The sequence below is a fragment of the Cucumis sativus genome, chromosome 6 (genome assembly GCF_000004075.3).
Source record: "Cucumis sativus cultivar 9930 chromosome 6, Cucumber_9930_V3, whole genome shotgun sequence".
Lineage (NCBI taxonomy): Eukaryota > Viridiplantae > Streptophyta > Magnoliopsida > Cucurbitales > Cucurbitaceae > Cucumis > Cucumis sativus.
Genome location: NC_026660.2, coordinates 26421513 through 26436650, shown reverse-complemented (window position 1 = coordinate 26436650; position 15138 = coordinate 26421513). Strand labels below are relative to the sequence as shown.

The window sequence follows — 15138 nt, the reverse complement described above, 5'->3', positions numbered from 1 at the left end:
AAAGATCAACATGCCAGTTGGCCGGAAGTACGAATGGGTTAATATCTTAGAATAATTAAAACATTTATGGTTCAACGAGATTGAAATTTGGAGCACAAACCAACTGATTTAATGAAGTTGACCCAATGCTAAAATTGGTAATAATAAACCAAAGCTTTCTACTTCGAGCACCAAATAATACTTTAATGGCATTCCAGAAAAGCAAACTAACCCAGGTGTATAGTCCGTCACTTTTATTCCTCCACATCCAATGCACAGAAACAAGTCATTGATGCAGGCAGAAAAAAGAGGACCTAAAGGACAGCCCTAATAATGGAACCTTCATTATAAATACAAAATACCCAAAATTTTCAATACGTCACATCTAATCAGCTGCAAAGGCATCACCAATATTCTAAATAACTGTGGCATTATGTTTTTAAAGTTTTTATTGGATATAAATATAATCACTTGCATTAACTGTGACAGGTAAATAACTCGGAGTTTTCAACAAAATAGGGGTGAAAGGCGAAAAAATATATTAAAACATATAATGCTGCCTTAAGCATTCAACTTCTCCATACTATGCCAAAGAATGATTCGGTAATATACCTGATGCATCTGTATAATCAATTAAATGGGTTTTACTGAGAATAAAACGACATTGTAGCTGCAAGGTTCTCCTAGTCTGTTAGGTTTCTCTGTTGAAAGTATGGCAACAAGCATCTCTGTGAAACGCCATCATCTACTTTCATTGAAAGACCGATTCTCTTGAACGAATTGATAGTATTTTTCCTCACCATAAAGTTTCCTATATATCATAAAGAAAACAAAAGATGGAATGTTTAATGGCGAATCAGCTCAAAGCTAGCTCAAAAGTTAAAATGGCAATAGTGGTTGTAAACTAATAGCATTTACTTACGCTAGATCTGCAAGGGATTCAGATTTTATCACGGCCTTTCCTTCTGGCAGTTCAAGACAAGAATGATGCATTATCATTTCTTTTAGCGTGTACTTCGTACTTTTGATATCATTATCCCACAAGATGCTCTGAGTTCAACACAAGAATTTAATCACTTCAATTCTGTTTGTGTGTGTATCTACATACGTAAAATCTAGTGAGGGCACTGTAAAGCTCTAAGCATTCACTCTGATTAACTAATTAATTGATTGAATGAACTGTGTGCATGATAAGTACCTCACCTTCCTAACATATTCTCTTTTCACATCTTCCCATGGTAATTTGCCTTCTGGAGAGAAGATTGAAGCATTCCAAAGGGCTCCTCGAGCAACCATCATTGAAGAAGCACCTTGCGCAATACCAGATTGTTTTAATATTTAAACCAAGAGAGAATGGACAGACAAGTAAAAACCTAAACTGCTTGAAATAGCATCTGTCGGCCCAAGCAGCTTCATCCTGATGAATCACAACTTTACTATAGTTCATTCATGTCAATTAAATTTAACCACACACTCTCTTCCACCAGAGGAACGCAAAGTATCAAGACCATTTGTTTACACCATTCCACATGGTTAACAAGTTGAAGTAACAGTAACACCGTAATTAGTTTATTTGCTAATTCAAAAAGCATTGGAACTATTTCAGCCTTGTAGGTTAAGAACTGAAATTTTTTCCAAATTGTTTCTTCCACACTCGGCAATTATTGGATAACTGGATTTTTACAATCGATGGTTGGAAATGTTGTGCTTGTGGCTTGTGCATGGCTTAATTATCCATGCAAAACTATTTTCTGACAGTACATGACGGTAGCCAGGAAACTTATAAGACATTTTGGACCTCTACCTCTAGTTCAAAACTAACTCGCTATCACCATATTGCTTCACTGGTTGGTATATCAAAAGCTAAATGAGTGTTTCTAGTAAATATGGCCGTTATCTGTTTTATTTACGAGTGGACCAGTAAAGGAAATGAAAGAGGTCAAGCCAGGTAAAAGCAACCTCTTAACGAATGTGGTACAATCAGTTTTAAAGAGTTCTAATTAGTAGTACCACCCCTCCTCCCACGCACACACCCCAAAACAAAACAAAAACAGTGCCTTCTGTACATACATACCTGTATGAACTTTGATCCGTTGAAAATCATCATACTCAAAGATGTCACCATTTGCAATAACAGGAATAGTCAATGCTGCTACAACATCTGCAATCTCACTCCATTTAGCTGGATCTCTTGGTCTATCTGCAACTCTTCTGCAAGTTATCGAGCATGACTACAAAAACCAATTAAAATAGAATGAAAACAAAGCATTCATGCAAAGCTAACAGAAGTATATTTGGAACTAAAAGGTTTGATCAAATCTAGTTTATTCTTTCACTTTCTTTTGTTTTCAGCTGAGGCAATGCAGCTCAATTCTTTTTCCTTTTTTCATTATTGTAGAGGGAAAAAATGAAAGAAACAACAAAGCATACTATTCACCATAGTTTTAAATTTTTCCCTATGAGCATGTTTGGTAGTACATATTCATTATTCGGCTTCCTTACTAGCAATCTCTCATTCCTAATTTCTTTTAGAACTAGAATGAATTACAAATTTTAAAGCCTCAAATGCAAGAGACATCTAAGTTACTGCCCTTCTTAAAGCACAAAAGTACATCTAAATGTTTTGTAGCAAATGAATGTTCTCTGTTGTAATTGACTATTAACAATTGGCAGACTCTCCTTTATTAGTTTTGTGAGAGCGTGTTTCCTCAACCCTCTGCTTGGGGGGGAAGAAAAAAAACCAAACTCGTTTCTTTAATATCCATGAGTGTTTGAACCAACTTGCTTAGAGACAAACCACAAACCCTATTCTACAGCTAAATTCTTCGGGCATAAATGATAAGTGTCTTAAATAGAAGGAAACTGCAAAAACTTGACGATCACCTGCCATGAACACCAAGAGCTGAAACACCAGTACTCTCTATTCGTCTAGCTAACTCCACTGTATCCTGAGGTGAATTTAACAGTCGAATCTTACAGGTAATTAGAATGTTCAAGTTTCTCCTCAATGTTGTCAAAATCTGAAAAAACAAGTAAATAAAAGGTGAGTAGGAAAGTAATATTGCCAGAAGTACAAAAGAGGGAGAATAAATCAGAAATTATATCAATCCGTAAGGATATGAATTGCATACATCATGAATAAGGTCTGGTTTATTCAATAGTGCCGCACCCATGCCCCCACTGATGGAAAATGACTTAGGGCAACCCATGTTGATATCTATGGCAGCAACGTCTTGACACCTACAAAAAGAAACTTTTCCATCAGTTATACAAATATGGTTTCATTAGAAAACGAAGCATTCTTCACCAATTAAGTACCCAATTATCCCCTAACACAGAAGTCATCCATAGAGAGCCTAATGATTTGATGCAACTGCTCACAGCAATCAACTTCCACTTACTTAGTGAACATTTAAAGGTATCAAGAAAAAAATCCTTTTATCTGTCATCATAACAACTACTTGACTCCATACTGTTGCTCATCGTCAACGTACGACTAATCAATTATAGGTTTCATTTTGCATGAAATTGACAGAAGATTTTCACTTCTTTTTTCCTCTTCGTACCTAATCACAACCACAACGAAACAGTATGGGACATAATCAACTAAGCCAAATGAACCCCGTATGGTTATCAAGATGATCACATTAAATTAAATAATGGAAGAAAAACTGCCACTAAAAAGTGACCACAAAAGAGGCTACTAAGAAATAAATCACATCATCACATTAATCGAACAAGTAAATAAACAAAGATTAAGTTCAATCCATAACAGAGCTTATTACAATAAATTGAAGGATAAATAATAATAGTAAGAATATGGTACAGAGCACAAAGTATGAAGTCACGATAACCACCACCAAAATTTATAGAACCGCAATTGTGTAAGAAGGGAAAAAAATTAAAGTAACAAACTTACACTAGTTGAGCAGCACTTAGGGCCCTCGCAGCATTAGAAGTACCCATTTGAAAAACTACATGTTTTCTTTCAAGGCTGCAGGTCCTGAAAACTACATTGTTTGTCCCCTTCTCAACAAAATCAGTTGAACCTACATGCTCTGGATGAAAAGAAGTACAGGAAGTTCACTAGACCATAATTGGTGAAGAAAAGGGAAGAAAATATGCTTGATGCAACCTTCATCTCCTAAGCCGCTAACCAATCACATGTTTCCTTCTAATTATAGACAAAAATAAAAATTCCAACAAATTGATAACTTCAAATACAAGATTGAAAAAAATGGATAGAGGATAACATTAAACAAGCATATCCATAATTATCAATAAATGAACACATTAACTTATTGCCAATATGCATACGACAGCAACAATTTATCTCTACAGGTGAAGTCAATATATCATTTTTCTGGGTGAAATAGACTTAATATGAATAGAGTAACACTGCTATATCATAAACATCGCATTTGGTGTGAGAGTACAATTGAAAATCAATAACTACAATTTTTTAACAATACAGAGAAGAAAAGTACCACTACCATTTAATCTACGCTCGCATTTGATCATCTTATGGTCAATAATTTCCTCGCCATAGGTGATGTCTGCACCGTATTGTGAAGCTAATAATCTAAACGGTAACGTTCCCTGAAAACATGAAAGGCCAATAACGAAAAGCTCCATGAAAAAAACTTTTGTAATTCGAAACACATAATCTCATCAAATTCACAATTCTCCAATAACAGCAACCTAAACGGATACAATCTGGCGGGTATTTTGAAAGAAATAACTACGATTAAGTGATTTACTAATCTAGCTTCAAACTATTCCAAATAATTGTTTGGCATCTAGATGTAGACAATCGAGCGGCAATTTTTTTTACAAAAACTAAGATTAGAAGATAAACTCGATCAAGTAATGAGAGCAACTCAAGCAATAGATATTATCATTTGGTCTAACTTACAACGCGAACCATGGGAGCTAGGACGAATTTGTTCTCGTAATCCATCTTAAACGGAGACAGTCGGACTAGAAAATCGGCAACTATTTATTCGTCTTCTCTTCTAGTGAACTTTAGGCCGGAAAACTAAGGACGAAACTCTGACTTAGGTTTAGGAAATTTGGACTCCATCGCTATTGATGCCCGAAAGTTAACCATTCATTCAGTTTTATTTAAAAGTATTCCATTCTCTACGATAAACATCATTTTAAATTTTATACTATTTTATCATTTTTGTTGGGTTGTATTTTTTTATTGTTTCATTTTGACGCTAAAATGATTTCAAAAAAAAAATGTGTATTTGTAGGCAAATACAAAACATTATAATAATTTACCCATCAAACATAAACGGCTATAATTCAACTATAATAACTAATAAGCTATGACGGTAATAGTTAACTCGTTATCTTAAATGCCTTTTTAATCTATAAATTTGCATCCCTAGCAATTCCCAATTAAGTATACGTGCTACCAAATTCATTACCATTAGGTCTTAATCGAAAAAATAGTTTATCAAAATTAGATATCATTTTTTATTTATTTTATGATATAGATTTAATTAAACTTTGACATTCACGGTTCATTTTTAGGACATGAAATAAATTGTTATAAATTTTAAATTATAGAAACTAAATTATAACTAATAAACTTAAAAGTGATAAAGTTGTTAATAAAATTAAAACTATAAGAATTGAATTATTATAAACCAACGCTCATGAAATAAATAGCTGAAAAAGGACTTAATAAAAATAGAGGTATGTAATGAATCGTACAAAAAATATAACTTTTGGCCGAATATTTATATTTTATAAAAGTAAAATTGAAGTTAATAAATTTTGTTACCTTGAAACGTAAATAGTTAATTAATTTTATGAATACATTTAATAATTTTCATTGAAAACTTAAATATAAAAATAAAAACATAATCGATTTTGGTGTATTTTTTTCATAAAATTCGTTAAAGCCAAATTGTTGCGACATTCAACCAGCGCAACGGATCCAATTTTGGGCTTGGTTATAGGATCGAATTAGAGGAGCCCATGGCCTCCAATCTTCAGCAACCTAAAGTACAACTAAAAGTTTGGATTCCTGTTTTCTCACAACTGTTTCATAATTTATTGTTTTTTGCACATAGAAGTCTCAAATCAATTTTATCTTGGTTACCATAGATGCAAAATTTGAGATAAGTTTTGTTGAAAATTTGTTATAAGACATGAAACACTTTTCGTGTCGACTATGTGGACTTGCAGTAGCCTTAAGATTTTTCTATCAACAGATTTCCATTGTACCAAAAGCATTTTTAGTTGGTCAATTTTAAACAAATGATAAAGAAATAAACATTTCTTATGTTTCGTAAAACATGACTATATGAAAGGGTAAATTATGTACTTTATTTAAAATATATGAACCTTTTTCTCAAACAATGTAAATGGAGATAGTAATAATAGAAATAAGGTTGGGATGTTAGTTTTGTACCTCACACTTTATTTTATTATTATTTATATACATGGGTTTTACTATTTCTTATTTTATTCATTATTTATATTAATTGTGGGTTTCATATTTTCTTCCTTTATTAATTATTATATATAAAGAAAGAAAGCATGCAGCCCACACAAATATACGAAGAAAAAAAAGGAGAACAAGATGTGGAACCTACAATTAATATAAATAATGAATAAAATAAGAAAGGGTAGAGCTCACGTGTAATATATAAATAAATAATAAAAAAAATAAAGTGTGGGTTCAAAATTACTCTATTTTTATCGATAGTTTGACCCCTAACTTTATTTTTGTCATTACTTTCTCTATTTACATTATTTGATAAGAAGTTATAAAAATACAGTATAAAAAGTTAGAGATGTATTCAATAATTGGTTTAGTGTGTTGTTTACATGATTGTTTGAAATTAAACCTAATTTGTTAGTATAGATTTAGTTAAATGTTAGATCAATTATCATTATTTTTAACCCTTGAATTTTGGGTTCTTTAATTTTTCTTTTAATCTTAGTAATGTATGTAACATACTTTTAACTGTTATTAGTAAGTCACAAAGAGCTAACCAAGAAAATATATTAAAATGCATGCAGTTAAATCAATATAAAGTCTACTATAAATTCGATTTTACAAATCACATGATAAATTTTAACGAATAAAACATAGGATCATAATTGGAAAAGAAATATATACATATATATAATATAAAAGGAAAAAAGTTGATGATTGAATAGAAAACACCTTCCCCAGAAGCAAACTAAAGCAGGGCCATATGAGTATCACTTCCCACTCGTGTTCTCCAACTCGAGCCGTTGATGTCGTATTCAACTAGTGATTTTCCCAAAAACAGCTAACCAATTGATAAGGGACCTTTTATTTTTATTTTTATTTCTATTTCAATAACCATGTTTGAACTTTTCACCTCCAAACATAATACTACATCTATAATTACTGTAAAAGTATTACTTGTTTTGATAAATAAATAAAAATAAGGTAGATCAACCATGATTCATAAATAAACTATTTTTTACTATGTTAAAATGTTGATATAATATTAGTTTTACCATGATGCTTAAGTTTATTGGTAGGGGTAAGCATCATAGATCGAAAAATTGAGTCGATCGATTTTGAAAAGTTTCAAATCAAAAGTTTTCAAAATGTATTTTTAATCTAGCCCAACAAAAAAACGATCGACCAACTGACCCTTATCCATCGATATCGACGTCAGCTTGAACATTTACTAGAACGATTATGGTCAGTTCGATGTCAATTTTATAAAAAAAAAAAAACTAATTATGACTAACAGATTACAACTAAGTATCACAAAAGTTTTAAATTTGAGCTTATGTGTGGAGAGAGTTGCAAACTTTGGAATTAAGTCTAAACTTTATATATATATATATATATAAGTATAAATTTGTGGTAAAATTTTGAATTTAAAACTTGGAGGTGGATTGAAGTTAAGATATGGCTGGCAAAGAAAAATCAATAAACAAACAACGTGGGCAGAGGCTTTTTCAATAAAAACTTGTTAGCTTTCATATCTTCCATGCATTTTCCCCCTTGGAACAATTGATAATTTTAGAATCTCCAAGTCCATGAATGCACGTGCATAGTGCAATATATATATATATATATATATATATATATATATATATAGTTTTCTTTTGTTTCATCACCATAGAATCAAATGAATTAATTAACCTTCCTTTTTCCAACCAATTGGTGCAATTTGAATTGTATTTCCTTCAATCATTTGATAGCCACTCGAATAAATGCTTATAAGATTGTGTTCATCATTTGGGAATTCAGAATAATATTATTACTATACAATAATGTATTTTTGAGAGGTGAAGATTTTGTTTCATAACACTACATCTAGCTAGGGTGCTTTTGAATCAAATTCTTAGAAAATTATATGCCTTTGAAACAAAAAAAACAAAATATTCCAAATTATTGTAGGATATTTTTCTCATGAATATAAAAATTTATTTGTTCTATATTTAATACATAACACATAATCAAAGTAATTAAAAAATATCATAGATGAAATAGGTAATTTATGTTAAAATATATATGTTTGTAATGAATTTAGTATGACATGGTAACTAAATTTTGTGAACCAGAATCATCCACTATTGACTAAAGTAAAACTTAAGAGATTTGAATATATTAATTTAGTATAGAAAAACTTTAAACATGGCTAATTATATTTTTCTTATTCATATAACTTAACATGTGGTTAGGTCACCCAATCTACACGTGTAATGCTAAATTGAATAATTAACTAATTTTTTGGATTGTCAAATCCCTAATATTTGACAAGATGGACAAGAGGTCTCACCTCACAATTCTTGAATGTTTATGGTCATCCCATTGGAAAAAAAAAATTAGCTCTTTGACCACTCACGAATGAAGGTAGACCAAGTAGTTGGTATAAAAATTAATAGCTCGTACTAAATAGATCAATACCATCTTTTTTTTTCTTTTCAAAATTTTGTATAAAAAAACATTGTCATCAAAACAAGAGAATGCAACTATGTTACCTTTGACCTCTCGATGACTTCTACTCTATTACAGTCCCAATAAAAAAATTGTACGTTATTGATAAAAACAATTTAATTTTACGGTTTTTGTCCTAAAAAACTTCTCCATGTAGTGAGTTTGACATCTTATAGATATTTATATTGTTGATTGATATGAAGATATGTCTTCATGATAACTATAGTATTGACCCTTTTATCGGGGCTCGGTGCTTGCTGTACATGCTTTCATAACATTAACTATTGTTCGACTCTTAGATTTTATTAGTTTGAGGTCATTCATGATGCACATCATTAAAAATAGTTTGAACATATACACTTTTTTATTAGTTGAAATTGTTAATATGTATATTTCATTAATTTATAATAAAAACAAAATATGTTGATTGACACAATTTAAAACGATTGGGGTGCTAATTAATATAGTTATCTTGCAAAACATAGCAATTACTTAATTTGAGATTGAGGTATTTATTCATTCTTATTTAGATTTATAGTCTAACTCTGTTATAAAAAACATAATTAATTTTAACCTAAAACGTTTTCACATAAGTTTATTTAATTACTTTATTATGTAACAAGAAAAACATTTTCAAAATTATAGCAATTTTATTATATTGTAATAAACTTCTAAAGAATCAAATTTAATTTAAATTATTGTATTTGTTTCTAAAAACGAATTGAAAAACAAACTCAATATTTCAAGGAAAACTAGAGAAATCATCCATACATCAAATGAAATTTCTTGTTTCAAACGTTTGAAAAATTGAAAAGGAATAAGAATGTTGGTGAAAGGTAGACTTAATTAATTTTCCTAAATAACCTAATTAATATATTGTCAATATACAATATAATTTATTATATTAAAAACGTAACATGTATTTATATATTGAAGTTATACACGAAATGTGTTAGTGTTGAAATATACCAAAGTGAATAATAAAAAAATAATGAAAATTGAAATGGATGTTGGGTGATTGTTATTTATTATCTCTTAATGCAAATGGTTAAATGTACTAGATTAATTAAAAAATAAAATTATAATTAATACATTTTTATGCTACACGTGGATATCAAAATATTGAAAATCAACCAATACTTTGTCGTAAAATTTTAAATATTATTACTTAAACGGACAATGACAAGATAAAGTTTAGAGCTTTTAAAAAACATAATATTTAAAAAAGAAAAATTAACATGTGATAATTTATAATTTCTAGGATATATTATTTGATAATTAAATATCATATTATACATGCTTATTTTAGTACGAAATTTGTAAGTGGTTAATGTTGAATTCAATCCAATATTTTGATGTTATTGACATTTGCAATTTGAAAATAAAATAAAAGTAAAACACAATTTCTCTCAAAATCATATAAAAGCAAAATTGATTTAAAATGTAAATATTGTGTAAAATGTTATATGTTTAACAATTTCTCTCAATTTGTCCATATATTAAATTTGGAAGAGAGAAAAGGAAGACGGACTCAAAATTCATAAACGGCGTCGCCAACAACTTAGCGTTTGAAATTGGGTTGGTGAGAAGAAGGGAGGGGGAGAGCCAAGCATTTGTGACGTGGCGGTTGCCCATATCATATCATAATCGGAAAAAGCGGCTGCATCCCACGTCATCCTGCATTGGCTGCCAATCACGAATATTGCACCACACCATTTCGTTGTTGTTGCCATCCTTTTTTTTTATTCATTTCACCCTTCTTCCGATAAGGTTTCTTTCATACTTATTTAAAACTAACAATAATATGAAAGACAATCATACTAAATAACATTATTCATACAAATATTTAACCAAATTTTAAATTTTACTATAACTATTTTTGGACACAATAATTATTCATACCTACCCTTAATAAATTATAAAAAAAAAATTATATTGTATAAATATTTTAATTTATTTCCTATATAAATTTGGTTGGCTAATAGTTCAGTTTTAATTTTTATTTTCTTAACTAAGAAAGTGATGGTTTTTGAATTTTAAAAAGGTTTATACAAGATTTTCGTTTGTTTTGCTTTTTTTTTTTTTTCCGTTTTCTATAATTTAACCTACAAGTTACAATTTAAAATTCTCAATAACAAACTTAAAAAAAAAAATTAATAAACTCAAAAACATGAATTTGTTTTATTTATTTACTTGAAGAAAAACGTCAGCCACACGAAGTGTTTTAAATAAAAGTGCGAAAGAAAAGTTGAAGTGTGGCATTTAAGTTGCAAAAAAAAGAAAAAAGAAAAAAGTGTGTACGTTGGGAATTGGACAAGAAATTATGGGAGAATATAAAATTTCCGAAAAAACTTATGGGACCAATTATTGATTTAATTTAATTTCTCTACTACTTTTATTATTATTGTTTTGAAGAGAAACATTTGATAATTTGGGAAAGAACAAAAAAGCGATTACAGTGATCCGAGACGACCGGATTGTACATCCCCAAATCTACCAATAGCTTACCCATTAACTTCGCAGTATATTTTGAATTTTGGATAACACTTTTAACCATGGTTAGACTATTTCTAAAACTGTGCTTCTGAAGCCTTTAAAAAGGGATCCCCCAAAAACTCCCATTTCCCATTCATCAAAACTCAACCCCCCTCTCTCTCGTTCTCTCTGCATTCACACTTTTGATTTCATTCATCTCATAACCGTTCTTTGCCAAACTTCTGTACGTCTACATTTCTCCTATTCCCTCTCTTTTTTTATTTCTAAACGATTACTCCAACTCTTTAACATGACAATTAGACAATTGAATTTTTATTTCCATCTGTTTCTTCTTTTTATAGGATTGACATGGCTGATTCAATCATTTCCAATGGATTTTCCAAAAAAATTAATACGTCCATGAAGCAAGGGAATGGAGTGTGCCAGGATGGCAGCTCGTCGCCGATCAAAGCCCAAACCATTGATGAACTTCATAGCCTGCAGAAGAAGCGATCCACGCCCAGCACTCCCAGTGGCTCGGTTTCGTCAGCTTTCTCTGTAATAACTGAAGAGGATCGCCAGCGACAACAACTTCAGTCGATCAGGTACCATGTAGCATCATCTACATTAATTCATGGTAATTTCATATACTAAAAAGCATAATATTATGGAACTTGGGAAATGTGCCGATCAAAACGTAATGTGTGCAGTTTATTTAAAGGTAGATTTTATATATGTTTTAAATTATAAGGTTTGTTGATCTGGTTGGAAATTGAAATACAGTGCATCGTTGGCATCATTGACGAGAGAGACTGGACCAAAGGTGGTGAAAGGAGACCCGGCACGAAAAGAAACAAGCACAAAGGTTGCACATGTGGTGCATCATCAACTCGGACCTAACATTAGCATCAGTGATAGCTCAATGAAATTCACACATGTCCTCTATAATCTCTCCCCTGGAGGTCTAAAAAAAAAACATAGATTTAATATTTAATTTGATATATTAACTTAGTCATATTTAAGCTCAATAGAGACTACGTTGTGTTGTATTGATAGAGTTGTATGAACAAGCCATTCGATACGAGAAGGGCTCGTTTTTGACCTCAACTGGGGCATTGGCGACTCTTTCTGGAGCCAAGACCGGACGATCTCCAAGAGACAAGCGAGTTGTTAAGGATGAGAATACCGAAAAAGAACTTTGGTGGGGAAAGTGAGTATTATTACCATATATCGTCGTTTTCCTTTTTCTTTTTTCCTGTTGTACTATATTTAACGTGTGTGTGTATTTTTTTCTTTATGAGCAACAGGGGATCGCCAAACATTGAAATGGATGAGCATACATTCATGATAAACAGAGAAAGAGCAGTTGATTACTTGAACTCTCTAGATAAAGTTTTCGTCAATGATCAATTCTTGAATTGGGATCCAGAAAACAAAATCAGAGTTCGAATTGTGTCTGCCAGGGCTTACCACTCGCTCTTTATGCACAACATGTAAGCATAGTAAAAGACAAGGGATACAAAAATCTTAAAAATGAAGTTGATAACAACATATTATGTTTTGTGGGGGTTTTTTGGGTAGGTGCATTCGACCAACGGAGGAAGAGTTGGAGAATTTTGGGACACCGGATTTCACAATATACAATTCTGGGCAGTTCCCTTGCAACCGTTTTACACATTACATGACATCTTCAACTAGCATAGATGTGAGTCTAGCAAGAAAGGAAATGGTGATCCTTGGAACACAGTACGCGGGAGAGATGAAGAAAGGATTGTTCAGTTTAATGCATTATCTCATGCCCAAACGACAAATTCTCTCCTTGCATTCTGGTTGTAATATGGGAAAAGATGGCGACGTTGCACTCTTCTTTGGCTTATCAGGTATGCAAATATACCTAAACTAGACTTATAATTAAACATATTTAAACTAAAATTGTTTAATAATTTATTTGCTTTGATTTAGGTACTGGAAAGACAACTTTGTCGACAGATCACAACCGATTCTTGATAGGAGACGATGAACATTGTTGGGGCAATAATGGTGTCTCGAACATTGAAGGAGGTTGTTATGCTAAGTGCATTGACCTTTCCCGAGAGAAAGAGCCTGATATCTGGAACGCCATCAAGTTTGGAACCGGTAACGATAATAATATTAAGTATACTTTGAATTAAAAATAATAAATTACTATTGTTTTTGAATTACTTAAACATATACATTTTTTTAAAATGGTTTATTTGGATCAACAGTGTTGGAGAATGTAGTCTTTGATGAACACACTAGAGAGGTTGACTTTACTGATAAATCAGTAACAGGTACCTAACGAATCAATTACTCGAACTTATTAGAAGTATAATTAATAACCACCGTAGACTTTAATAAATTATTTTATGATACAACAGAGAACACTCGAGCGGCGTACCCAATCGAGTACATACCTAACGCTTTGATACCATGTGTGGGGCCACATCCAAAGAACATTATATTATTGGCCTGTGATGCATTTGGAGTGCTTCCTCCTGTGAGCAAGCTCACTTTGGCTCAAACCATGTATCATTTCATCAGTGGATACACGGCATTGGTAAGAAAACACGAACACATAATGAATTAACTTTTTCACTATGGTGATATCACTAAGGGTTAAAATGAAGTGAAATTGGGAAATTGTAGGTGGCTGGGACAGAAGATGGTATAAAGGAGCCACAAGCGACATTCTCGGCTTGCTTTGGAGCGGCTTTCATAATGTTACATCCCACGAAGTACGCCGCTATGCTCGCTGAAAAGATGAAAACCCACGGAGCCACCGGCTGGCTCGTTAACACCGGCTGGTCAGGCGGCCGATATGGCTACGGTAGCCGTATTAAGCTTTCTTACACTAGAAAAATCATCGACGCCATTCATTCCGGCGAGCTTCTCAATGCAGATTATCACAAAACCAAAATCTTCGGTCTTGAAATCCCCAACGCCATTGAAGGAATTCCCTCCGAGATTTTGGACCCAACGAACACTGTAAGAAAAAAATGGCATTAATATTTATAAGGGTACGTAATTAAATTTCTTTCAATTTATCGTTGATTATTATTATTATTTTTTGGGCAGTGGTCGGATAAGGATGCGTATGATGAAACATTGCTGAAATTGGCGAGTCTTTTCAAGAACAATTTTGAGACATTTACCAGTTACAGGATTGGTGAAGACAATAGCTTGACAGAGGAAATCCTTGCTGCTGGTCCGATATTTTAAAACAAGAAAAAGAGACAGAAAAGGATTTGTAGTTATGGATAATGCTTCGTCTATATATTATTGTTTTTGTTCTTTTTTGTTCTTTGCTCATTGCAATTATTTTATTTGTTAATGCCTAATTGTTGAGGAAGCTATGTTGCTTTCCATTAAGGCTGAGAGTTGGGAAATAAGAGAGATGTAGTTGGCTCTGGTTTAGTATCGTGTAAAGAGACCAACTAGAGTTCAACATATAATTTTATGCATGCAAGTTAATATATATGCTGCAAATTCTGAAGAATTGTTGTTCTCTTTGTTTCTCTTCTTCCTCTTTATTAGAGTTAAAATCACTAAAGTAGTATTGGACACATTTTAGTCTTGTGAAGTGTGGTTTTTCGATCTTAAAAACAAGTTTGTAAAGTAATAAATTAAACGAGATTTAAAGTTGAGGTAAAATATGAAATCTATAAAAAGTTAATTCAAGATTTGATAATAATTGGAAGGCTAATAGTCTATAA

The 15138-nt window shown here is 31.6% G+C and overlaps 2 protein-coding genes across 5 annotated transcripts; one reads left to right on the top strand and one right to left on the bottom strand.

The window, feature by feature from the left end:
• Positions 1-390: 390 nt before the first annotated feature.
• LOC101220446 (tRNA-dihydrouridine(20) synthase [NAD(P)+]-like) lies at positions 391-5102 on the bottom strand. 4 transcript variants are annotated; one of them, XR_004217199.1, is made up of 9 exons: positions 4895-5101; positions 4473-4578; positions 3899-4037; positions 3111-3219; positions 2863-2999; positions 2054-2190; positions 1178-1289; positions 902-1029; positions 391-790 (listed from the first exon to the last, which is right to left on the bottom strand). XR_004217199.1 is itself a non-coding variant. In XM_004143380.3 (9 exons), exons 1-9 carry the CDS (start codon positions 4937-4939, stop codon positions 721-723), a joined length of 978 nt encoding a protein of 325 aa, XP_004143428.1. In that variant the 5' UTR covers positions 4940-5099; the 3' UTR covers positions 391-720. The 4 variants fall into 4 exon arrangements, 3 of the variants coding, with proteins under 3 accessions (XP_004143428.1, XP_031742466.1, XP_031742467.1); XM_004143380.3 differs by having other exon boundaries at positions 1183-1289; positions 4895-5099; XM_031886606.1 differs by lacking the exon at positions 391-790 and having other exon boundaries at positions 937-1079; positions 1183-1289; positions 4895-5102.
• A 6417-nt stretch (positions 5103-11519) lies between these two features.
• LOC101220209 (phosphoenolpyruvate carboxykinase (ATP)) lies at positions 11520-14649 on the top strand. Its single transcript, XM_004143379.2, has 11 exons — positions 11520-11648; positions 11767-12009; positions 12188-12366; positions 12461-12614; positions 12712-12897; positions 12986-13284; positions 13367-13540; positions 13651-13716; positions 13804-13982; positions 14072-14410; positions 14501-14649. The coding sequence occupies exons 2-11, from the start codon at positions 11774-11776 to the stop codon at positions 14642-14644; spliced, it is 1956 nt and encodes a 651-aa protein (XP_004143427.1). The 5' UTR covers positions 11520-11648; positions 11767-11773; the 3' UTR covers positions 14645-14649.
• The last annotated feature ends 489 nt before the right edge of the window (positions 14650-15138 follow it).